Source organism: Camellia sinensis, unplaced genomic scaffold (genome assembly GCF_055761805.1).
Source record: "Camellia sinensis isolate YWXY unplaced genomic scaffold, ASM5576180v1 Unanchor1, whole genome shotgun sequence".
In the NCBI taxonomy this organism is placed as follows: domain Eukaryota; kingdom Viridiplantae; phylum Streptophyta; class Magnoliopsida; order Ericales; family Theaceae; genus Camellia; species Camellia sinensis.
The window spans coordinates 15,583,082-15,610,637 of NW_028128987.1; the positions used below are offsets into that span (position 1 = coordinate 15,583,082).

The 27,556-nt window shown below is 37.1% G+C and overlaps 1 protein-coding gene and 2 long non-coding RNA genes across 6 annotated transcripts; all 3 read right to left on the reverse strand.

Moving 5' to 3' along the window:
- Positions 1-1,081: 1,081 nt before the first annotated feature.
- On the reverse strand, positions 1,082-14,994 carry LOC114293761 (E3 ubiquitin-protein ligase RHF2A-like). Of its 4 annotated transcripts, none has more exons than XM_082910917.1 (9): positions 14,616-14,994; positions 11,573-11,713; positions 11,445-11,491; positions 6,347-6,409; positions 6,147-6,255; positions 5,646-6,031; positions 5,356-5,463; positions 4,930-5,266; positions 1,082-1,404 (listed from the first exon to the last, which is right to left on the reverse strand). In XM_082910917.1, the coding sequence occupies exons 2-8, from the start codon at positions 11,702-11,704 to the stop codon at positions 4,954-4,956; spliced, it is 1,158 nt and encodes a 385-aa protein (XP_082767043.1). In that variant the 5' UTR covers positions 11,705-11,713; positions 14,616-14,994; the 3' UTR covers positions 1,082-1,404; positions 4,930-4,953. The 4 variants fall into 4 exon arrangements, with proteins under 4 accessions (XP_082767043.1, XP_082767042.1, XP_082767045.1 ...); XM_082910916.1 differs by having other exon boundaries at positions 1,082-1,408; XM_082910919.1 differs by lacking the exon at positions 11,445-11,491 and having other exon boundaries at positions 11,538-11,713; positions 14,616-14,811.
- Positions 14,995-22,482: 7,488 nt separating this feature from the next.
- LOC145814275 (uncharacterized) lies at positions 22,483-23,332 on the reverse strand. Its single transcript, XR_014357614.1, has 3 exons — positions 23,213-23,332; positions 22,694-23,125; positions 22,483-22,602 (listed from the first exon to the last, which is right to left on the reverse strand). It is a non-coding gene; the product is annotated as an uncharacterized LOC145814275 (long non-coding RNA).
- A 1,738-nt stretch (positions 23,333-25,070) lies between these two features.
- Positions 25,071-25,911, reverse strand: LOC145814341 (uncharacterized). Its single transcript, XR_014357645.1, has 2 exons — positions 25,771-25,911; positions 25,071-25,670 (listed from the first exon to the last, which is right to left on the reverse strand). It is a non-coding gene; the product is annotated as an uncharacterized LOC145814341 (long non-coding RNA).
- Positions 25,912-27,556: the final 1,645 nt, after the last annotated feature.

Consider the following 27,556-nt stretch of genomic DNA (forward strand, 5'->3'; position numbering starts at 1 on the left):
GTTGAACAAATAAATTGTGGTGCTGCATTTATTTGTAATTGATCATTTCATCCTGGAAGATAGATGTTCATATTCTGAAAACACAGTGGAGAGGATGAATGTCTTCTTAAAGAGACAGTGTCGAACACTGGACTTGATCAGAATAATATTCAAGATATTAATCAAATAAGTTATTTATTTATTTATTTATTATTTTATTATTTATTTTAATTTTACTTTTGTAACAAAATAAAATCTATTTTTATTTATTTAATTCTATTTCTAGTTTGATTTTTATAATCAAACTCTCTCTCCTTTCCTATTTTTCTTTTATATTCTGTTTGTCGTTTAGTATCCAAATAGAATTAATTAATTTAATTACAGTGAAAATTGTCCAACACATGATAGACAAAAAACATAAAAGTACATAATGTTTCCCATTTATTTATTTATTTATTTTTTATAACCAGAAATCATGTTCCAGCTACGCGCCTCTTGGACTCACCCAAGAGCATAAATCTGAGGATCAAGCAATACCCGGTAATCATATGATTCAGCCAAACGTAAAGGGTTGACAAGAGTCTATTGTCAAAACTGTGTTGGGCAGGACACACTCACCAACTAGGCTAGCACTTGACAGGTAACGGACAACAACGTTGCTAAAAGAAAAAGGAAAGGCTATGGTATGGTCTTGGTTCAAGGTGTGGCAGAAATGATTTGATAAAAATAAAAAATATTTTGATCTTGTAATATTCCTGGGACATCTAAACTTCCCAGAGTTGGTCAAATGCCCTTACTGTTTTGAATTTTGTTTGAATCACATGATGATTTGGTCGTGTCTGACCAGTGTCACCTATGAAACCAGAGTTGGTAAGTAGCTGATGAGAAAACATTATTAGGTCCCAAGTCTGATATTCACAGGCAATAATGAATCAAACAAAAAGAATTTACCATTCCACAAATGGATATATCCATAGAAGCTAGGGCAAAGTTGCAGGATGGTATAAGGGGGGATCTATTTGTTTCATCCTACACCAAATGGCTTTCAACTAGAAATTATGAGCTTCAAAAAAAAAAAAAAATGCAAATATAAAACTTCATGGAACAGAAAAATTCATGCGATCAATTAAACGGGAATTTGTCCACCTAGATGCTTGAAGAAAAATAATTTCAAAGCTTTAGAAGCATGCTCCACCTAGCATTCAAGACGCAGATAAATTAATATGAGATATAAACCAATTTACAGCCAATAGTGATGTATTTGTTCCCTTGTCCTAACTGTAGAGCTCGCCGACTTGCTACTATATCTTTATTCTTATATGTCAGAACACAACCACACCAACGCTCTTTTCTGTGTGAAAATGGGATTGCAACTGACGAAATCCAAAGAGAAGCAAAGCATCATACAGCCGAAGAAGAAATAGTCTGCCTGACATCAAAGAAATATATTTTTCGTGAGGAATGTGAAACAGCAAAACAAATAAGAATTGGTGTGACAATGATAACTGAGAGTTCACAGTTACATACTTCATAAAAATGGAGCAAGTTTCTGAACCCATGAAGTAAACTTGAATTAGTTTGATTAAATTCAAAGTAATTGAAACTAACAAATACGGTGCCTAAGACAGCAAACTAGTGTTCTATGCTACTGATGTTAGTAGTCCAATCTTGCTAGATGGTAGCTCAATCAATTGGTATAAAGACAGATTAGGGTTTTTGAAAGTGACAAAAAAAGAAGCTACAAGATTAACACAATTCATGCAATTGATACATGAACACAAAAAAATCAGCTATATATCATTTGTTTACATCTGGAAGAGTCTAATGATCAAAGTCAAAAAGTCTCCTACTCTTTTTGAGCGGGTGTACTAGAATTAGGAGAACCCAGCAGCCTATTAATTTATATATAAATCTAGCTATTCGCTAGAGTGTGAATATTTTGAGGCGTTGTGTAACCTTACCATGGGGATAATACCTAGAGAGTTATACGTGGGATTTCCTAGAGTTTCTTTCTTTCTTCTTCTCATCACACAACTATTATTCACAAAAACTACTTATATGCCCCCAAAAGTGCCCCTTGCCGATCATGTCTAGGTCAACTTTAACCCCTTCCCTTACCTATTCATCTTAAATCTGAACTCTATAACCTAATTTCGCCATTGCTCATGCCTTCAAATTGTACCAAATCAGAAAATTTGTAACATGGAATTTTGGAAATCAAACCAAATTTCAACGATTTCCCACTCTGAACACTAAATTGTTTCTTCTCCTTACAAATCCTACAAACTCTCCAGAACCCACACCAACCACAATTCCAATTGTTGGCAGCCTTGGGCCCAGTTTCCTAAGTTTTCCTATATCAGTTTGGCACCAGAGCAAAAGAACCCACCTTTATTTAGCCTGAATTTCTCTTTTAACAGACCATCATGGTTATTAACACAGCCTCATCTAAAATTTGCTGCGTTTTCAAAATAATATAAAGCTATGAAAGTGATTTTGGTTTGAGGCCCAATTCTTTGGAAACGAAAGCTAATTCTATGGCAGAAACACTTCCATCTATAGGGCTTTTATTAATGTTTTCCTTCATCAACGTGAAAGTCTAGTGACATGGATGCAGCACTTAGGTTCTTCCAACAGTGAGGTTGGGACTTCAACTCCCTAGGGTACTAATCCAACAACTAACAACTGACTGTCACCTATCAAACAAAAAACCCGTGAAAGGAACATATATGAAAAGCAAATGCGTGAAGATTCAACTTATGTAGTGCAGTATTAGATGTTGCAAACATTGCCTACTTTTCTCCTCTTATTGGAGTTCTTAAAATAGATTGACAAGATGATACTTTTTTTCTTTTCTTTGGGGCGCTACAATTTTTCAAATTGCCAAGGAACACGATGACCAAGATACCAGAGTTTATGAAATCAAACAAAGAAGGATCCTTCTGAATTTTGTATTACTAACCAATCTCTGGATGCCAATGACTTGCACAAAATCCTGACATTGAGACTTTATCACTCCAAATAAATTCTTTGAATTATGGCAAAATTTGATTCATTGGTTTTCGGTTTTTGTTTTGTTTTTTATTATTATTTTTATAAGCATAATAAAATTTTATTAATGAAAAGGAAATTTAAAATTTCAGCACTTTTTTATCATTAATATAATTTTCTTGTGGCTGATCAAAATAAAATAATTAAAAAAATGTGAGGGAAAATAAAAAATTACATCATTGGACTTCAGACAAGATTTTCTTGTCTTATGGGTTAAGTTTATGGAAGGGCATTCGCAATGTTTGGGATTATTTCTTTAGTCACGTTCAGTTTGTGAAGTGGGTAAAGTTTTGGAGTCATGGATGGCGTGGTGATGACAAGCTAGAGGATGCTTACCCCAGGCAGGAAGCTATTAGTGATTACCTTATATTGGCTTGTGATGCATTTTGGTATATTACCTTCAGAAAGGAGCTTGATGATTGGGAATTGGAAGAAATGATGAATTTGTTTGATCGATTGTATGCCATGCCACCAATCTCGGTGCAGATAGAGATGCCACCCTATGGATTAGACATTTTATGGTCAAGTCTTACAATGACGCCCTCTTGTAGCATAGGGGGTTCCTTTTTTAGGACAGATGGATTTCGGTACCAAGACCCCTTCCAAGGTGACTTTCTTTGATTGCTGCCAGACACATGACAAGATTCCCAACATTGATAATTTGATTAAAAGAAGACAAGTGCATGTGAATTGGTGTTTCAAGTGTAAAAAATATGGGGTGTCAGCAAGTCATTTTCTCATCTATCACAAGGTGGTGAGGGAGTGATGGTCTTTGCCCCTTCTCTTGTTTGGTATTGGGTGGGTGTTACCTTGGACAGTTGGGGACTCAAGCAGAGAGGCAGATGAGGAAGGCATGGTGTTCGGTACCTTGGTGTTGATGTGATGAGAAAGTAAAAGAAAAAACTTTTGATGGTAGAGAAGAGTGCATTTTTAAATTAGAGAGATTTTTGTCTTTATTATATAGTTGGTTTTTATACAACCGACCCCATTTGATAGGACTTAAGACTTGGTTTGGTTTGGTTTATTATATAGTTGGTTTTTGGTGGTGGTTCTCCTCAAACCAATATTTTTTGATTTTGTATTGGCCTTTAAATAGGTTTTAATGTACAATTGTGATCTATGTTACATGGACTCTTCAAAATAAATCAAATTCCCGTATCGGACACCCGGCACTTGGACAAGGGTGTGTGATATATGTCCGATACTTTCCATAATTCCATTGGACATTTTCATATATTTATATTTGACATTATCTTACACGTATCATTTGTTGTGTAATTACTATAAAACACTTTTTTGACGTTGTATGTTACATATAATACCATTTTATCTTATATAATAGATTAAAAATATAAAAATATGACTCTTTATTATCGAGTCCGCGTACCCTTAAATTTGAGATTTGATTAGTCCGACCTCCGGATATGCAACCACACCCAAAAACCTGTACCCGAGTCCATGTAACATAGATTGTGGTGCATTTCTTTTGTATACGGAATTGCACCCCCTTGGTGCCCTTTAAAATAATAATTTTTATTTATAAAATACAGAGAACAAGAAGTCCACAAAGAGAACCAAAAAAAGAAGATTACAAGTCACAAGCAGCTCTCCATACTCTACTGATAAAAAAAACGAAAGAATCCCCTTAATAGGAGAAGTGACCGACACCCAACAAGGAAACAAATAACAAATTTTATCAAGCAACGCTCTAAGAACTAAGAATAATAAAATATGAAATGAAAGCACATAAAAGGATAGCATGACTTCCAAAAGACAATGAAAAATCCCATGACTCATTCTGTGGCCAAAAATAAGATACTATTCCAACAGAATGAGTTCAAAATTTGAATCCACACACCTAGATGCAGACTGCAGTAGCAATTACAAGTCTAGACTAACCTTTAACCCTGAAAGCTGTGTATGCTAATCTGAAGCAGAGGTTGTAGCACATGAAGCTTGTGTGTTAACCTCATTTAACGAATTGTTACCACCAGTCTCTGCAATCTGATGGTTGCCTTGATCTGGAACTGAGCTATCCTGCAAAACATTTGATACAGAAGCTGTATTGGTTCTGTTATCGTCTCTTGTTTCAAGATGCTGCATCATACGTGTCACAGTAGCAATTCCTGCATTGTTATCCATCCTATCTTCAGAACCAAGATCCGCCATGTTATTGTTGCGGGAGAACAATCTCTCCTTCCAACCCCTTGTGCTCTTTGTAATTGACTCTTTGTATCTTAAAGAAGGAGAAAAAACAAATAAATGAAAACAAGAACTCAACAATTTAATAACCAACCTACAGTATATAGCATGTTTTCCATGTACCTCATTGACATTGCATTCAACCGAGACTTAAGAGATTCTGAAAATGATTGGAACTCGGATGGTCCTGCTCTATCCTGACCAGCTGGGGACGATTGAGGAGGAGACCTCCTACATGACAACAATTACATCATGAACTGTAAATATATGAAGAAAAAAATATTGAAAGACAAAAAAGGGCAAGAGTTATGGGCCAAGGGAGGAAACCCCTGTGTTTTATTGCCAAAACTGCTTTTGTGAAGTTAATTAACTACGAGAATCACTTTAAGATCAAATTCAAGAATCGAACATACTGATTGTTTGAGGACGTTCCATTATGAGTCGCAACAAGAACACTTGATCCAGATGCCTCAGAAACCTGATCAGCTTGACTAGAAGGTTGAGAAACCAGTTGTGTAGAGTCTTCTCCCACAGTTATAAGAGAAGTCGGCCCAGCTACTGTGACCGGAGGAACTGGTTCACCCTCACCTCTGTGAGTTTGAGAAGAAGACACAGAAGCAACGGGAGGTGCATTGGGATGAGTAGAGAACACAAGAAAATGTGGACGACCCTGAGCAGATGATCTACCCCTCTGACCTTCCCTCCGGGCAATATGGCGTGCCCTCCCCATTGCAGCAGCAGCAGCCAAGTGCTGAATAATACGCTCTTCGAGTTCAGCATCGGTTGCACTAACTGGTAACTGTATTGGCAGAGAAAGTTGGATTAAATTAATCATTCCGATACATTCACCATGTCATATGTTCATGAGAAAGAAGAAGATGGAAAACTTCCAACTAGCATAAAAGATTACGAACATGCTGTAATTCGAAATCCCCCAGGGTTGGATGATGAAATATCGTGGTATTTCTAGGTGGATTCATTCTAATACTCTTTTCCTGTTCTATTGCGTCAAGCAATTCCTGGCTGACAATACATGCACATTAACAAATCCATCAAATCAAGTATCAAGCAACACAAATAAATCATGAAAAAGGATCGAGTAAGAGAAACTAACCTGCTGGGATCCTTCAGGCTGATGGATTGGCAACACATTGGGCACTGGGAGCTTCTCTGACACCTACAACATTAATCACATTAATACTGGACAGCCATGACTATTCAACCAAATTCTCTCGTACCAACCAAAAATAATTGAAGCAGCAATAATTCGGTCCTATGCAGCCTGAGTATTACTAAAACCAAAAAGAGGGAATCAATGCCTGAGTCTCAGGTTCCCAGTCAAGTGATGTCTGGGGAGGGCAAGATGCACACACTAACAAGTTTGAGAGGAATCCCATCAATCGGAACAAGGATCACGAAACCAAATAACAATAAGAAACATGTTTAACTTAAACCAGAAAGTTTTTAAAAATACACTAGTTCTTAAGTAAGAGATTTACCTGATGCATAAAGGCAAACAATGAAAACAATAACCATATGAAATTCATTTAACTGCTAACCTCAATGTTGTTGAAGACAGAAACAAATAACAGATTAATGATCAAATATATGATATTTTCAAAAATTAACTACAAGCAAGAGATTTATTTTTTTGACCAACTCTTTTTTTCTTTTCTTTTTTTATCGGCAACAAAAAGGCATTTTATTAAAAAAGAAGAAAAACTACAAATCGCACACAAGCCACCAATCTCTAGAGATAAAAAAATCAAAAAAATAAACGGAATCCCTTTCAACGGAGAAGAAATGGAAGCCCAAAAAGATGCCAAATGGCACACTCCATCCCATAGCGACTCAATGTCCTCAAACTTATCCTAAAAAATCTTAGCATTTTGTTACAACCACATAACCCAAAAAAAATGAGAATGTTACACAATTCCACAAATAGTCAAAGCCACCTAAAAAATATCCACCAATAAAAAAAGCGATTCCATGAGACCAAGACCAAAGGGCAATGCAAGAATAAATGATCCAAAGATTTCTCATTCCTCTTACACATGATGCACCATTGAGAATAAAGATTGTGATTAGGATTCCTTTTTTGAAAAATGTCATTAGTCATGATATTTAAGAGAGACAACAACTCTCCGACTTCTATATTGAAAGAGATGACGACCAATGGAATTATCAATAATTTTGTCAAAAAAAGACATTCATGAAAAGATCCCAGAAGAATTAAGAGACCACACCCATTTATCACTAACATTTGTTCTCAAGGAAAAATCACCAAAGCATGGCCAACAGAGACAACAACTCAGAGTTTCCCAATCATTGGGATTTTTACAGAAATTGAAATCCCATGAAATGGAAGCCAAATAAGAATGAGCCATAGATGAAATGGAAACAGAATGGAAGCAAGCCAGTCGATACAAGTGTAGAAACAACACACCAAACGAAGAATCATCCACCCAAACATCCTCCCGAAATTGAGCATTATCACCATTATCCACTTTCACTTCTATGAACCTAGAAAAAATAGAAAAGATTTTACATATGGATTTCCATGGAAATCTACAGTTACCTCTATTAACCATAAAAGAATCCCTACCATTTAGCTTGAACCTCATATTTACTCTCAATAATGAAATCCATAATGAATTGCACTCAAAAAGAGATCTCCATAACCACTTTCCTAGTAAAGCAATGTTCCTTGCCACAATGTTTTCAATGGCAAGTCCCCCTTTCTCTTCGTGAAAAGAAACTATTTCACCAGTTCACCAAATGATCTTTTTTTCCTTTCACCCTATCCTTCCCAAAGAAAGTCCCTCATCATTTTTTCAATTATATTTGCAACCCCAGCCAGAATCTTAAATAAAGACAAGTAAGAGATGGGGATACTACCCAATATAGACTGCACCAAAGTGAACCTACCTCCTCTAGAAAACAAGGCTCTATTCCAACCTCTTACCAAACTTCTCCAACTTTAAGATCTGAAACAAGCTCAAATATTCTAAATAGTGAAAGCAAATTAACTACCTTAGAATCTTCCCCAAAAGAGAAAAAAAAATAGTATCATCTGCATACTACAAGTGGGACAGAAACCTTATCCCTTCTGATAATATTAAAAAAAAAAATCAACTAAAGCAACCACTCTATCAACCAACCAACCCAAGACAACTGCCACCAAAGTGAAAAGAAAAGGGGACAACGGATCACCTTGTCTAAGAACCCTCCCTAGAAGCCTTACAACTATTCACTGCCTTACCATTTACTATGACGGACATATTGAAAGAAGATAAACACCCTCATATCCATTTCCTCCATCTTTCCCCAAATCCCTTTCTATGCATCACAAAATTCAATAACTACTAGTAGACATGACCATAAGATTTCTCAAAATTTACACTAAAAATCAAGCCATCCTTATTTAATCCTTTACATTCTTCAACTGCCTCATTTACAACCAACACTACATCTAATCTGACAACCCCTTCACAAAACCTTCTTGAGCCAAAAATATGGTTCCCCCAAAGCTGCCTTAAAACTTTTTTTAATAACACTTTTCCCAAATTTTGTATAAGGATATGACCAAGCTAATGGGTTTGAAATCATCAATCTTCACAGACTCCTCTTTTTTAGGATTCAAACAAATGAAAGATTCATTTGTACACGCATTCACCACTCCATTCTCAAAAAACTCCGTGAAAACTCTCATCAAATCCCCTTTCACAACATCCCAACAATATTGAAAAAACACCATTGAGAACCCATATAAATCTAGGGATTTACCTCTCCTGTAATAAAAAAATGACTCTAATTTCAAATTCATTAAAAGGCATTTCCATCCATCTAGATTTATTCTCATCAATTGAAGCCCAATCCAAACCATCAATACCTGACCTCTCAATTTCCCCATTCAAATATAGAGTCGAATAAAAAGTAAAAAATTCATTAGCTATTTGGTCTTATGTATCCACAAACAACCCATTAGCTACCTCCATTCTTTTTTCTTTGTTCTTTTTTTGTCTGATGAACTTTTTCCTCTTCCCATCGACTACCCTATGAAATAACTTGGAGTTATTATCACTCTGCTCTACCCATTTCATTTAGCCTTTGGATCCCAAAAAATATGTTCACTAAATATAATCTCTTCCATATTTGTTTCAAACTCAATTATTGTTTACCTCAAAGTCTCATCAAGATTGTCCCTAGGCTCAATTTGATCCAACTCCTCAATTCTTCTAATGATTTCATTCTTTGTCCCATTCAAGTTTTTCAAATATCTCCCTACTCTAAACCCTCAATTTTTCCTTAAAGTCATTTTCAATTTCCTTGTAAACTTAAAATCCTCCCATCCATGACATGTACTCCTACTTGTACTCCACCACTCTTCAAAAAACTTCTTAAGTGATTGATGTTCTACCTACATATTCTCAAACCTAACAACTGAAGGACCCCCCTTAAAAGGGGAGCTCAATACCAACACACGATAGTGATCCAATACAACTCTTGGAAGCACCTCTCGTCTAATATTTGAAACCTCATATCCCATCCCAAAGAAAACAAAAATCTATTTTAACCTATAGCCCACCAAATTAGACTAGAGATTAGACCATGCAAAACGAGCGTTAGAAATCAATCCAGTCACATTCCCTTATAAAAGCATCAAAATCCCTCATAACCCTAGTTACCATAGTTGTATTAAACTTCTCATGAACAAAAAGCTTAAACCCCCCCCCCCCCCCCCCCCCCCCCCCCCGCAAAAAAAAAAAAAAACCAATTGGGAAACACAGCCCAAAGAGCCCAACTCATCCCCCCCCCCCCCCCCCAAAAAAAAAAAAAAACCAATTGGGAAACACAGCCCAAAGAGCCCAACCAACTCATCCCACCACTCCACCCTTATATTAGGTCTATTAGACCCATAAACGCCGATCAACCACCACTCACAATTATCAGAATTCCTAAATCCAATTGACAATGAAAACTCCCCTGAAACAATCTAACAATCACAAGCAACTCTCTCATCCCAAATAATCAAAATATCTCCTGAAGTGCCACACAATCGCAACATATCCCATTTTCTCAACCTATGTCCCCGAATACTTCTAATCAAGCGACTATCACACTTATTAATTTTGACTCTTGAAATAGAACCATATCTGGTTGTTGCTTATTAAGAAAATTTTTAATCAACCCCCCTCCTCTTGACCACCTTTATCATAAAGAACAGGGAAATTTTCCACAATTCTCTAGGGAAAAATCCCTGCTTATCCAACGAATTAAGAAAAGAAAACATGTGAATTCCAAACACCAAACAACATGGGAAAAAGAAGAAAATGAGGAGGGACACTAAGTGATGAATACCAACACAATATAGGTCTTAATTCTAAAACCAATGAAGCAGAATAAAAACCTCACAAAACACTCTCATTGGAATTCTAAAATGCCATGTAAGAAAATAGGAACAACTCAATATGTCCAAGATGCTTTTTCCTTTTCTAGAAAATATTCAGGGCATTGTAGATATTTATATTTTGCACCATATGTTGATATAAACAAAAAACACAAACAAACAAACTATTAGTTTGTTTTATCATTCCAATCCACTTTCTTAGATTGTTTTATAATGTAACACCATCTTGTTCATATTCTTTAATAGATAAATACATATGCCAGTGCCTTGTCATGGTCCCCTATGCAATGATGTCCATCTCCCTGTCTTTCTTCAATGGAACGTCATAATAAAATACTACATGCATCACAATTCCACAACAAAATTAAGTTTACAATCTTCATGTCTTGTAAAACGAATAATAAATTCCATATTTCTTGTGCTTAAAACACAAATATCCATATAGTACAATCCTATTAAATATTTGCATATCAAACATTTGTTGGAATGACATATGTGCTTGCTATTATCCAAAACCTATTTACATTGCTAAGAAAGATAAGAAGAAGAAAAAAATTGTCTGCCCTGGGTCACTTCATCATTGGAAATATTAATATAGGTCATATTATCTTTGTTACTTCGCTCTAGGTGGAATCCTTGTGTTAGCTTACCATACCACTCCATATTTTAGTTTCCTAGTAATGCTACAAAATAGTCTCACTTCAGTCCAGATGGTTGACCATCTATCTTTACAATAAAAAGTTTACTATAACAAAATAAGTTGGATGCAGATATTACTCAGACCGTAATTAAATAAGACTACCATTCAAGAATGCATTGAAGATGAAACTCATGCTTGCAACCAGTCACCTGTAAGAGAAAGATACAGTTAGTTTTGGGGAAAGCCTTACTCAACTGATGGTAAAGAGATATAATCTCCAACATATATACCGTTGAAGGATCACTTTCACAAAATGCTTCAAGGCATATGCTACAAGCATCATCACAAGCTTCTTGAATCCCCCCTTCCACAAAGGCCGCAGCCGATGTTAAATGGTTATCAGACTTTATGCCCTCTTCCATCTTTCCAACCTTCAAGAAGAACACAAAGTTTACTACAGAAAACTTTTAAATGATCCCAAGCAACTCACACTTCCAAATAATCATATGTACAACAATAGAAGGATATTGGCAACAATGGTTTTGCGGAGCAATGTACAAAAGTACAAAGCTTCAAATGGTAGTACATGGGTCTGATAATACTGATATAGTTCATACCAGGAGTAGTTACGAGTAGGTCTTGTGGACCGGACTTATTTACCAAAACGTTCTACTCCAATTTTCAGTGATAAATTTATCATTGTGATTTTATTTTATTTTTTTAAAAACAATTCAATTACTTACACTTCCCAAATCATATTTCAATAGAAACTAACACAAATAAATCAAAATTCATAAACAAAAGCCAAAATATCCCAATCATTTATCATTTTGATAAATTTATCAGTATAATCACCAATACCAAATAATCATTCCACAAACACCACACATCTAGAAAGTCTCAAAATTTTCTCATTGTCAAAACAAGGGGCAACTAAAATTTTAAAAAAATACTCAAGACTAGTGAGTAAAGAAGTCCACGTAATAGGACCTACAGTGGTAATTAACCCTTCATACAAAGCCCAAGTACAATAAATTTTGAGAATTTTCGAAACCATGCATAATCATGCCTTATTCATCGCTTGCCCTACCTTCAAACCCCATCTCACAAGCCTAGCTTATGATTTGCACGCAAAAGTAAACCAATTTAACCCTGTTTACAGTTCATAAGTCTTGCCTAATTATAACCCCAATGTCTACCCTTCTGTTACCCCCATGCTAACCCTAAATACCCAATTTTATTATTAACCTCAGCAACTAAAACTAACGAAAATCAGTCCCACAAAACCAACTACCATGTTGTCCGACCATAGTATAGTATCAAAGCTCAAGGCTTTGCCCCTATGTTCTCACAAAAGGGATATGCTATTTGCCTAGACACACGGATTGCAACTAAGATTATATAATCCATGATATCATCCAACAAATGGACAATGTCGTCACTCGAGCATCTTAATGAGAGACAGAACTTGCATAAAAGTTGCTTTTGTCCAACCAGCTCCAATACTATAACAAATGGTGATCCCAAAAAATCATTCAATGTAACAGTTCAGCATCGTGTGAGCTAGGATTTGCAACTGAATGACAATAATCAAAATCAACCCAAAGTAAACAGATTATCAAGATGAAGAACATCAGACTAATGGGGCCAAAGCACCTCAAACACTCAACAAGCTATGATTGAAATAAACTTTATATTAGTGGAAGAAGAGATGATGAAAACAGAGTTCAAGAATGATGTCATTAGAGGGGAAAATCAAAAAGAAGTCAACAAATACAATAAAAAAAAAATTAAAATTAAAAATGAAAGAGATTCAAGTAAATGTGCAATCTACTGCAGTCCAACATGTAAATTCATCAAAGAATATCTCCTCTTCTCCCACTACTCCAACAATTTATCTTATTATACCATAAATATCTAATATTAGATTTGCGAAAGTTATCTCCAAATTACTTCTTTACTACCTCAAATACCAAACCATTGATGCAAGTGCAAAGCTATTTAAATAAATGACACTTTGAAGCAAAAATTTAAATTTTTAATAGCATTATTTGCAATTACTAATTTATTATCATAGTAATATTTGAAAAAAATATATATATTTAGTGATCGACTCAATAAATATAAAAATCAATTTTTTATCCACACAAAATAAGAATGCAAATATCAGCCAATACCCTCATCCAATGGGTAAAAGGAATGAAATTTCATACTAGTCATGTGAACCAAATATGGAACCAGGCAAGATGGGCTTGGGATGCCATTCATACCCTCAATTCATGTCACCCAGTTGTTAGGAAGGTGTGTGATGTCTATGATGGATCCGGGAGTGATGCCTAGATTTTTACTTCTACTTGCTTCTTTTCTTTTCCTTTTTGCACTTTATTAGCCTATAGAACCCCTGAACCATATATGATTCATCACTTTTCCCGCCTTTAAACTATGTTTTACAAGGCTAACCTATTACTCCTCCTACCATTCAACCATAACATACAAAAACTACACCAAATCAGCCATATCAGCCCTTAATTACTGTTCACCTTTAGTGGGCCCAGTAAACGAACAGGCCAAAACCTTTGTCTTCATGCCTACCCCCATAAGAACCCTTAGTTCCAACATGTTTATCAAGCTGTTCACATGCAAAATTTCACACAATCACACCACTTAACACACGAATTACCAATATCAATTGAGCAACAGATATGCGCAATTCAGAAAATTAGCTCACTTTTCAAGGGAAAAAAAAAATCAATAAACTCAATAAATTGAGGCCTAGACCATATATATAGCATTGAAAACCACAAAATCAGTTCACACTTCAAGACATTAAACAAATGAATAAGATTTTAATTCTGGAACGTAGATAGAATCCAATTGATACCCACTATTAAAGGAGGCCAATTTTCTCATAATTACACCAAAATTAACCGTATAATTACAATATCAAGACATAATTCAGAAGAAGGAACCCCCACCCCCCACCCCGCCCCCCAAAAAAAAATATATATATATATATATATCCCCTATATCAGCTCATTTTCAAATAACATTAAAGAGCCAAAAACAAAGTTTACTTGTGAAAAGTACTAGAATTTTCAGACCCAGTCATAGAAACCCAAATTTAAGCGAAGTATAAAAAATCAAACAACCATCCCCTTGAGTCCTAATCAGTAACCTAAATTAAACAAATCCCTCAAAATCAGCCCATTTTCAGAGAAATTAAACACATATCACAGAAACAAACACAAACCCATATACAAAGGTTTCAACTTTAATGGTAAAATTAAAGACTTGAAGAAATCAACTTGAAGAAAAATTGAAAGGCGATCTTACGCTAATCGGACAGATCAGAGGTAGGATCAGAGAGAGAGAGAGAGAGAAAGAGAGAGAGAGAGTAATCAGTGGCGAGATAGATGATAGGAGGAGGTGGCTGAGAAAGCCCTAACGATGAAGAAGATATGAGAGAGAGTTGTGGACTTTTCTCAATGGTTTTTCTTGGTCTTCTTCATCTCTTTTTACTTTTTTGGCGATGACTGAGCCCACAGAGACACAGTCGGTCTTCCAACACTACTGTCTCAACACGTGGCTTTCCTGTAGACATTTTATACGTATAAAATTGGAAAATATATTAGTAATAAATTTTAGTTCCTCCATATCACTCTCATCAATACCATACCCTAGATACTCTATTTCGTCGGTAATGATTGGACTCATTAATCCCGTATACAATAATAAAATGGTTCATGTATATTAACTAATATACTAATGAGTCATTATAAAAAATTTAGGTATTTATAATTTGTTAATATTACATGCATCAATTAGTGTATTAATTAATGTATCAATACTAATCATGATATTATTATTGACTATGTTCATTAATTACATTACAAGTACCAAAAACCGAGGCTTTTCCCAATATAAGCCCTTTTTCCATTGTATTTCCAAAACTAGGCCAACTTCTGACGGGAGTCCAAAACGAAGTTAAAGCGCCATTACTATTCGCGCTTTTACTGTTAGGAGCGCAAAAGTAAATGAACAGGAAAATCGCTATTACAAATAGCGACTTTGATTAAGAAGTCGCTGTTACAAATAGTGCTTCTAGCGTTAGTTTTTGTCCGGATAAAAACGCTTTTCTTAACAGCGCTTTTTACAAAATTTTGTTCCCAAAAAACGCTATTTCTAATAGCGATTTTAACAAAAAAAATTTCTCAGAAAAAACGCTATCTCTAATAGCGATTTCAGTTCAAATTTTGTTGCCAAAAAAACGCTATTGCTAATAGCGATTTTAGCATAAATTTTTTTTTTTCGCCCAGCGTTTTTAACATAAACTTTGTTAGAATAAAACGCTATTTTCAAGATAAAACAAAAGAAAAAAACATAAAACATATTTTTAAAAATATATTTACACTGTATATTTTAGTACTTGGCTTTACTAAAGCAATTATCATGTTAAAATATGTTTTTTTTTTCTTTTGTTTTTGTTTAGAATGTGTAATTCATAAATTTTACATAATATTACATACTATTTTTCATATATATAATTTCAAAATCATATTCATGTAGATATTATTAAGCCAATCATGTTCATTTATTTGGCTTTACTGAAGCCGTTGTCATGTTACATTTTTCATTTTTTCTTTTGTCTTTGTTTTGATTTAGAAAATGTAATTAAAAAAAATTTTTGTCTTCACTAAAGTTGTTTTCATGTAAATATTTTTTTTGCTTATTGTTTTGTGTAATTAATTTTTTTTTTTCGCTTTACTAAAGTCGTTTTCATGTAAATTTTTTTTTTCTTTTGTCTTTGTTTTGGGTTGGAAGGTGTTATGTAGAAAATTATTTTGGCTTTACGAAAGCCGTTTTCATTTAAACATAAATATATATTTATTCTTTTGTTTTGGGTTAGAAGGTGAGAATGTAATTCAGAAAATCAGTTTAGTAAACCAGTTTAGTAAAACCGTTTTGTACCCGTTTTCATTTATAAAATTTATTTTTTTGTATCGTCTTTGTTATGGGTTAGAATGTGATATGCATGCTGTACAGTTCGAAGCACACCCACACACTGTGCAACTCGACGAGCAACGACGAAAGGTGAGACGCGAAGACCACCGCGGAGTAGGCCAAGAAGACAAAGGCCACAGCGAGAGCTCCTAAAATAAATTTTCTCAACATTTTTGTAATAATACTTAATACATAATATACGAAGTCAGTACTTTACAAAATACTCATACGGGTATGAAAACAACATAACTAAAGTTGCAAATGTAATAGTTTTCAGTTACGTAGCTAGTACAGACATAATTCTCCCACAAAAATACATTATGGACACCATGAACTGAACACACATTACATACATCATGGACACTCTTAACTGAACACACAATACATAAACATAACAGTTAGATAGACAAACACCTAATTCATGACCTAATATTGCATATTAATAGCCGTAACATTTGACAGACACAATACATAAACATAAACTTAAACATAAACATAAACATAAACATAAACATAACAGTTATACTTACTCTAACACAGACATTACATATTAATGCAAGTTGTTATATTGCCGAAGTGTAGACATTAACACCTAATTCGCGCTTAAATCGGCAGGTGGCTCAGAGTCTGAACAATCCGAAAGCTCAGCGTCAGAGACAAGTTCAGGATCCTCCATGATAGCCTTGATAGCCGCAACATTTGGTTCTGTTTTGTTCTTCTGGGCATCCTTCTTAAGTATGAGTAGCTGCATATCGCGGGCCAATCTACGACCCATTTGAGAAATCTCACGTTCTAGTGTTTGACATAGTCGATCAACATTATCAGGATCTTCCTTTTGGATCTCAACAGAACGTGCTTTTGGCACCTTCAGTCCTCTTTCCCGACATAATCTTTCATTTTGCACTCGCTCTATAAATAGTGCGGGCCACTTAAGAAGTCTAGCCTTTGCATAACCATATCCTGTTTGATTTTCTGATGGATCCTCCATCAAACCACATGGATCTCGATAGTACTTGGGCATGACAAAATGTCGCTTCCCAAACCTATCATGATAAGCACAAGAGGCATCCAATAAAGGAAATGGTGTTTCATCTTCAGCATCGCCACTTCCCCTTCCCCCTCCTCGTCGTGAACTTTCACCCCTTTGCAAGTTTCTACCACCTCTGCGACCCCCACTCCCTCCTATGAACCATGTAGCCATGCTAATTTTTTAAAACAAATGAATAATAATTTCGTAGGGCGAAATGAGTTGTAAGGTTGTGTCTTCACCTTGAGTTGTAAAGTTGTGTCTTCACCTTTACTCGTTTATATAGTTGATTATGAACGGATAAATGAGAATCCCACATATATGCATGCTGACTGTAAGGTAAATACATGCTGACTGTAAGGTAAATCAGTAGATTCACTGTTGCCATGTGACTTTCTGAATTGAGAATCCCACATATATCAATACGAGATGAGTTGTCACTGTAACAAAAAAGTCGAGCAAAAAATTGAGAAAACCAAAGCATGTGCACCAAGTCACATGACTTCACAATCCATCTGCATATACGAACAAAATAAGGGCATGCTGACTGTAAGGTAATTCAGTGAATTCACTGTTGCCATGTGACTTTCTAAGTTGAGAATCACACATATATCAATAACAGATGAGTTGTCACTGTAATAAAAAAAATCGAGCAACAAATTGAGGAAACCAAAGCCTGTGCACCAATTCACATGACTTGACCATCCATCTGCATATAAGGACAAAATAAAGGCATGCTGTTTGTAAGGTAAATCAGTGAATTCACTGTTGCCATGTGACTTTCTGAGTTGAGAATCCCACATATATCAATAACAGATGAGTCGTCATTGTAATACAAAAAATCGAGCAAAAAATCGAGAAAACCAAAGCATGTGCACCAAGTCACATGACTTGACAATCCATCTGCATATAAGGACAAAATAAAGGCATGCTGACTGTAAGGTAAATCAGTGAATTCACTGTTGCCATGTGACTTTCTAAGTTGAGAATCCCACATATATCAATAACAGATGAGTTGTCACTGTAATAAAAAAAATCGAGCAAAAAATCGAGAAAACCAAAGCCTCTGCACCAAGTCACATGACTTCATAATCCATCTGCATATACAGACAAAATAAAGGCATGCTGACAGTAAGGTAAATTAGTGAATTCACTGTTGCCATGTGACTTTCTGAGTTGAGAATCCCACATATGTAAATAAGAGATGAGTTGTCACTGTAATAAACAAATCAATAAAACCGAAGACTGTGCACTAGGTCACATGACTTCACAATCTATCTGCATATACTGACAAGTCTCTCCACGATTTGACTACTCAATGTGTGAAAAAATGAAGCTTATGAAGCTTACGACCCGCTATTTATATTTCATTGGAAAGTATGACTATTTGAATTGTTCTTGTCATTTGGGAAGCTATTCACCGACCTACCTGTTATGTTTTATGTGTTGTTGAAGGCGGTAGTTCGATTCACCGAGTTTAGTTTTTTGTCAACCCCTCATTCATTACCGGAGTCATAATTTTTACTGAACTTTCAAGAATTGGAAGGTGACCCTTTCTTCTTTCCTGATGGAGATTGAAATTCGTTGTAATTTCATCCCTATTTCAGCAGCCCCAGTTAAGGGAACCTTTTCTCCGAGTTGCCTGATCTATTTTATGTGTTTTAAGTATTCACATAATTGAACATACATTAATCCATTCATTAATCCAGAACATTCATTAACAAATTGCAATTCAATAAAGAAAGTCATGAACTCATAAATGTGTACTTATAAATGTAGTTATTTCATAAACTTCAGGTTCATAACAAAAATACTTGAAATACATCCGTACGTTACACCAACAACAACATTGTCTTACACTCCACGAACGAACATATGAAAGATAACGGTGTTTGATTTCTTATTCGTCATCTGACATGTAGTAGTCAAAGAGATATTTTTCATTGTTGAAGACATTATTTCGCTCAACCATTGTCAAATCTCTGTTGCTTGCTTCTGCCATTTCAGTGGCTAGCTGAAGCATGAAATGTCGACATCTCCGCATCAACATCCTGTTGTTCTCCTTCTTAATTCTGCTAACTGTTTTTTCATAGTCACTCACATTTCGTCTAGCCATGGTCAATGAACGACGATGAGGTACCGGTGCCCCAAAGTTACGTAGATCATTATACAATCCTTCTTGCTCCGTTACCCTGAACGCCCATTCTGCTCGGATACCAGCATAATAATCCTTCGGACTTGAGTACTTTTCGCTCTTGTAGTCATACATAAATGGAGGTAGCAGCCACACTTTCGGATTTCTTTGCCGGCATGAACTTCCTGCACCTCTTGAAGACATTGTTAATAAAATTAAAAAAAATAATAATAATAGTAATTGTATATCTATTACTATTGTTATGACTTCAACAAACATCATACTGGGGTATTTATACACATCATAGTGGTGGTAGGGCACTATGGAATAAGTGATACACGTGATATTATTTGATGTTATTCATTTCATGTAATTTTGATTACCCGTGACTTTGTGTACCTGTGATGTAGTCACGGACGTGGTTGTAAGATAAAATAATAATTGTAGGCCATAGAATCACAATGCAATCCCTTCATATTCGAGCAGTGCGTTGTCAAATAAAACAAAATGCAGTGAGTTGTCACATCGGCACATGAAACTATTTTGTCATGCTTACTTTTGTAATACAATAAGTACTCACTTGGAATTGACGATTTCAGTACGTATAAGTGTTTTCGAGAAATTATAAATGAAATCGAAAAATGAAATTTTCTTTGTATTAAAGTAATATTGTTCATAAACTATCATTGTTTTTCTCACCAACATAATAAAATGGTCACCTGCTAGGTAAACACGATTGCAACTTTGGTGCCTATATTTTATCTTATTTTCAGTTAATGAACTTCACAGTCATCCGATTTTTATTGTCATTACACAATCGTCCATCATATTTTTTTACCAACATAATAGCATTTTCTGCTTCTTTTCACAGTCGTAATAATGTGACTTAGATGAATTCTGAAATGTGCGGAAAAAACAAAGCATGTAAGTTGCACTGCAGAAGTCACATGCATCACGTAATGTCAAGAAAAAAGTCACAACGTATACAAGCATGGCAAAGTAAGAAAGTCACATGCATTACTGCATCACTGCATAAAGTGGCATGCAGCATTGCATCACTGCACAAAGTCACATGCAGTGATGCAGTGATGCACAAAGTCACACGCATCACTGTATCACTGCACAAAGTCAGATGCATCCCTGCATCGCTGCACAAAGTCACATACCTCCTACGTACTGTGCCCATTGCAATTATGCACAAAGTCACAGGCATCGCTGCATCTGCGGCACAATAGCCGATGCTACAGGCCGTTGATTCGTTCATGACTGCACAAAGTCGAGTCCTGACAGCCGTATGCACTGGATAAGGTCAGTGGCATGCATGTGATCGAACAGGAAATTGCATACATACAGCTACCATGTGTATATATGGTATAAATATCGTAGCATACCACAACAAAAGTTTTACAGCTATTTCTACCGATATGATCATGACATATACGGTGGTTGATCTATATTCAGCAATGGGTCGCTATTGGGTTGCAGATGGAGATGAATTTCAATACCCATTAAATCCAAATTTGCATTACTCACGTGCCACCGTCAATACCATGAGAGCTGAGTGGGAATTTCGCAAAACTCGAGCAAACGTTCTCGTTGAGCTATGCCGTGAAGTTAATTTTAAATTTCCTCGCCGGTTAGCCATGTGTATGCCAACTGACACTCCACAGTTGTTGCAAAGGGCATTGCATTGTATCCGCGACGAGGTTAATCGCATGACCCAACGTTTGCAGAGGTCCGAACTAATGAAGACCGCAAATGAGCGTGCCGAAGATGGGTTAATGGATGATGCACACCAGTACTACGCCTGGAGCATGGATGTTATGTATGAATCTGATATTGAGATGTCAGATGATGATGATAATGAATGAAATTGTTTGGATGAACGCCCAGGGCATTTCTGTAATGCATGCAATTTGTAATGCTTATCCATGACTTATCAATGAAGCGAGATATTTCAATTATTTTTAGCCTTGAACAAACATATTTTTTTATAACTTCTTTACACGTTTTGTTCAAACCAAACGCGTTTGTAATTTATGTTCTCCTAAATTACGGATAATGAGAGAGGGGTAGAGATGTGAAACAGATTTGTGTGATTCATCAATATAAATAAGAATAAAAAATTGTGAAATGATAATTGCGAATAAATAAGTATGACACTTACATCAGCTGTACAAGTTTGACATATACAAACAAAAAAAAGAAAAAAAAAAACCTATATAGTCCATATCGCAACCGCTAATGCCCTAACCTGCCCCCAGTCCCACAACCCCGACCGTGGATCTCCCTCCTCGGTCTCCTACGGTACACTCTCTGAATATCTAGCACTCTCTCCTCTGCATGCTGCCCTCCACTGACTGCCTGTGGAGCCTGTGAGTGTGAGTGTGACCCCCCCTCTCCTGCATCTGATGCCCCTGATCCTGCTTGTGCCTGTAGATCAGATACTGCTGTGAGCTGTGAAACTCCCACTCCCTCGTCTGGTGCAACTGTATCACGATCTGCAGCTGGACCACGACCTCTGCCTCTGCCCGCACCCCGACCTCGGCCGCGACGTCCCCCACGACCATAACCTCTCCCTCGCGCTCTGGGGGGGGCTCAATATGGCCCTCATCATCAATGTGTGAGATGTCAGTGAGAACTGCATCATGTGTACTCCTGGGCGCGGGCGAAGTAGTCCCCATAAAAGTAGATGGTAACTGGGTGGGTGGGGTAGCAACATCATGCATGAACCGGAGCGCGGTCGAAGTACTCCCCAGAAAAGTAGGATGTAACTGGGTGGGTGGGGTAATAACATCATGTATGAAGCGGGGCGGTGACCAATCAGGGTCAGGGTCAGCATGCTGGGTAAGATGTACGTGTGGGGAATATGGAGAAATGTATGGGGTATCATGTGGTGGGGTGACTGAAGTCGAAGGACCTGCTGTGGCTGGCGCTGAACTGGAAGGCACTGACGTGGACGGGACTAATGTGTCTGGAGCAGCTGCTGCAGTGTGTACACCGTAGTCCCCAAAATGATGACGATCTACCCGATGGGCATGCTGGATCCCCTCGTACAATAACTCTCTGATCTCTACAAGGGCCTGCAGACCAAGCTGTCCATCACGTCTGAAAATGGCGTCCTCAGCCAAGTGATATGACCTCCCAGCTCGAACCACCTGTAAAAAAAATAGATATATTAGGCTATAGTTGACTGAAAATAATCAATTATGATATTAACAATTATCGGAGATATAGTACGCTACTCACCAATGACTCGAGAGAAGGCCCAACTCCCTGATATCCGGCCTCGGACAGGTGGCTCGGATTACCGACAAGTAGGTGTGTATGTCGCCGATACCACAACATGTAAGGGTCGGGAGAGGGGAGGACCCCATCGCTCCAGTCAGCTTGTACAATAGTGTCGCGACGGGCATCCCACAACTGTATGTATCGCATATGATGCTGACTCCAGTCAGTGCTGGCTCGGCCACGTCTATCCGTCGCATGCAACCGCCACTCGGTGTCACACCGATCCGGCACGGCCTGGACCCGACCAAACTGTCGGAGGACACGATCAGGGAGATGCCACTCAACCACGTCAAAACAAATGAGTGGTACTCTCGCCATCCATATATCCTCACCTAGGCGGCAGTAGTCTGGGAGCGTGTGGAGGACATCAGCATAAGGCTGCCAGATAAACTACAATAACGATAAGTCTATTAAAAATCGCTCATAAACATATACATTCCATATGACAATTAAAATTTAGGTATTTAAATTTGATACCTCGCCGTCTATCATCCGGTCAAGCTGGTCTCTATACACGACCACTACGTGGATCGATACGACCTCGTGGCTCATGTCAACCCTCCATCGGCTACCTCGAGGTCCGACCGGCATCTGCATGTCTCCCTGCCCGATGGGAACCTCACCAGGAGCAACTAGTTGCCGCCTAGACGGGGCAATGCGAATCAATCTCTCCCACACCCAAATCTGCAATAGTTTGAACGCAATTACAATACTGATATATGCCATACAATATGAATTGACATGTAATAAAATTCTTACTAACCTGTAGCAAGACAAGGGGTCCTCCGATCTGAGTCACACCCACCTGAGTGGCTCGACATAACATCCTATACAAGCATGCCAAAGCCGCAGCGCCCCAGCTGTACTGGCCGATGACGTTAATGTCTCTCAACAGTGGCAAATACATCAGCTTGAGCAGGTTCTGTGACTTATCAGGGAGAAGTACCCCCCAATAAGCCACAGAATATATGCTCGCGCATGCTGCTGTACTAACTCATCTGCAGCATCATCTGGAAAATCGCCCTGAAAATGCTCCGACAGCCACTTCACCCTCACTCTACCTGCCTGTAAGTCTGCAGGTGTAGGTGCTACTCCCAATAGCTCAGCACATAGCGCTATCCACTGCTCCGTCGTCAATGATGGGTCAAGTCCAGTAACTGCTCTCCCATCAATCCGTAGACCGTATAGGACAGATACGTCATGCAATGTGACGGTGGCCTCACCGGTCGGGAAATGAAATGTATGAGTCTCTGTGCGCCATCTCTCGATGAGAGCAGTAATGAGTGGGTGGTCCAGTCTGATATGGCCTATACGATATACACCATAGAATCCCGCGCGTAGTAGACACTGCAAGACTCTATGGTCCAATGGACGATCCCACAGGCCGGAATCTCCCCGTCGGCATGCCACCACGGTGCGTGACTGGTCCTGCATAACAGAATGAGTATTTTAAATTATAGCATTATCAAGGAAATGAAAAACAAAATGCAGTGTATTTTCATTGTACGCGTAAAGTTCAACAAACGTTATTGCATACCGGGTCCTCCCATATACTGTCAGCTCGATGTGGATGACTCAAAAGGGGGACCTCATCAGGTAGATGTGCCATGAAGCCTGTACAGTTGAAAAACAAATACATTTTGAAAAACTGTATTGGTGAGCATGTAATTTAACTATATCAATTAAGCTGAAATTATTATGTACATGACGACTTGGAAAATAAATGTGGTCGATTATTTTAAAAGTATAAATTTGTGTGCCATTAACATGAAAGCAATTAACTAAAATCAAAATTTTGCATATTATGTGCCATTAAATATGATAAGCAATTCAACATAACCTATCGTTATCTATGCTTCGGACTAATATAAAAATCTTTTACAAAGTCATTTTACGATCTCAGTTACATAAGCTTAATAATGACCAATAACATGTGGATAGTTTTTGTATGTCAATATTTACAAACAAAATGGAATGATCATTTTTTTTTCAAAACTTCATTATTGATTTTGGCATATTTGACATAACGTCATTATTGATTTTGACATATTTGACAAAATTCGTTACATTTATGGCATATTCAACAACTTCATTATTGATTTTGTAATTTTTGTTTTGCAATAAAGTAAAAAATTTGTAAATTACGTACATGTAATTCATAAATTCTAAATGTACAAAATGCTTGAATCAGTCGAAATATTAAAATCTTAAAATGAAAGAAGAACTATGTGATTTTAAATAAAATTCTGTAATAAACATTTTGAATGAAGTAGAGAATAAAAACTATGATAGTTGTAAATTTTGTCAAGCAAATAAAACAATTACAATATATAAAGAATTAAACAACAGAAATGATCTATTACAAATAAAAAATGTTCTATTACATGTATGACCCCGTTTACAAATAATGAATTACAAAAGAAAAGAAAATGATCTATTACAAATAAAGAATTACAAAAAGATCTATTACAATATGTAAGTATTACATAGTCTTCATCGACCAAGTCGCGCCGGACATGTTCGCCTATCATGACCTGTCTGCTGGCACTCACTGCAACGAGCGGTCAAACGCCTATCTGATATGTCCATCTCATTCGGAATACGAGACATAGATGCACGACCCCGTTTCACTTGTCGCAGACACAGTACATTAGGCATTAAAGTCCACTGCGGATCAGCCCAATAATCTTGATACGGTATTGGATTGAATTTAGTTTCCCAAACCCTCATGTATACAGGAAGCCTATATACTGGATCAACGTACTCGAATGGATTGTCACCGCATTCAGACATTACAGCGAGCATATGAGAACATGGATAGTGTCGTATCTCATATTTCCCACAACTGCACGTGGGTTGATTCATCCGCACAATTTGTGTATTGCGACCTCGTCCATGGCGAAAAGATGTTTGCACCTCAAACACGCGGCGTGGCCTATAAAAAAATTATAATAGAAACTAATGAAGTTCATGTTTTTAGGTGTAGTTAAATTGACAACATAATAACAATAATTTAATTTATATTACAAACTAACCTGTCATATGATATCAACTTGAAAGTATTTGCCCTTGCGATGCCATCCTCAATAGTTTTTTGCATCTGTCTAGGGTATTGGAACTCATTTCGTACATCTAGTTCAGCTTGGGCTCCCATCTCGTCAAAATATTTTACAAGCCGCCGAAATGTAAATTCAACGATAGCTGAGATAGGTAAGTTCCTTGCACCTTTCAAGACGCTATTGAAGCACTCTGCATCATTGCTAGTCAATACCCCCCAGTGATGTCCACCGTCATACGAAAGGGCCCACTCCTCAGGATTCATCTTGTAAACCCAAGTGATGGCTTCTTGGTCAATAGCCTGTATTTGTTGTAAGTAACCATTACACTTTCGTCGTTGATGGGCACTTCCTGCTTTCCATAGAAGTTGTTTCAGCTCCTTATTTCTGAACGTAGTGTTAAAGTTACTACAAACATGTCGAAGGCAGTGCTGATGATATCCAACAAATTGGAGCGAGGGATTCAACCAATGCCGCCTCACAGCAGCTAAAATACTCTCAGCTCGATCGGATATCAAAGTCACTCCCTGTCGGTCCATGACAATATGTTCCTTGATATTTGAAATGAAGAACGACCAAGACTCCAAACTCTCCTTGTCGACAATAGCAAATGCAAGCGGTAGTACTTTGCCATTGGCGGTGACAATCGTTGCTACAAGCAACACACCAGTGTATTTCCCGTATAAGAATGTACCATCTATGGTTATAACAGGCCTACAATGTCTGAATCCATCGATGACGGGTTTGAAAGACCAAAAAATAAAGTGGAAGACGGGCATAATGGTTATATTTCCGGTATATCTATGCTTCCATTACACGATGGTGCCAGGATTAGATGTTTGTAATGCATACATGAATTTAGGCAACATCATATATGATTCATCCCAATCTCCGAATACCATTCGAATTGCCTTTGCCCTTGCATGCCACGCCTTCTTGTAATGTATAGTATAGTTCATGGATTTTTTTATGTCTTCGATGACATTCTTAATGGGCATATCAGGTTCGTTCTGCATACAACAATACCTATGAGTCAGATTATTTTGGTGTGAACACTTTAAAGACACAATTTTGGTGTGAACACTTTAAATAAACAATGTGTATATAAATGTAAACATTTATTTTGTATACTCACCGCAACTTGTCCCAAAAGATGAGAAGCAATGTAACTGGAGCTAATATTTGTGTGGTCCCTGTTCGTTCGTGGGTATAAACAATGGTGAGGACCCCTATACTGCTTTATTTCAAAAAGCCCATGTCTCTTACTAAGAGATGCACGCAACCACCATCTACAGTCGTGCTTGCAAGCACACACCCAAACGTCTCGCTTGGAGGTTATGACTTTGTACTCTTGATTATTTGTTGCATGGTACAATTTCACAGCATGTACGAGTTGCTTCTTATCAACGAAAACCATCCCTTTGTCCAACTCTGGATTTTCAGCATTCCAGATTCGGTTACGGGGAACGACATCGTGGTTACTAATGTCAAAATCACCACCCATGTGAATGTTTTCAAAGAAAGGGATTTCAGGTCTAGGTGGAATGGGGGCATTCTGAATATCAACGGGAGCGTCGACATCATCTTCTTCATCATCATCATCATCTGATCCGCCCAATAAATTTTCTTCATCACACATTTCATTCTCATCATTGTCTAGGGCGACATCAGGACCGTACATGTCACTGTCAGCAAACTGCACAAAATTAACCGTTTCAGCCATATTACCAGCAACTTCAACTGGAGTCGTATGATGGCTATAGGT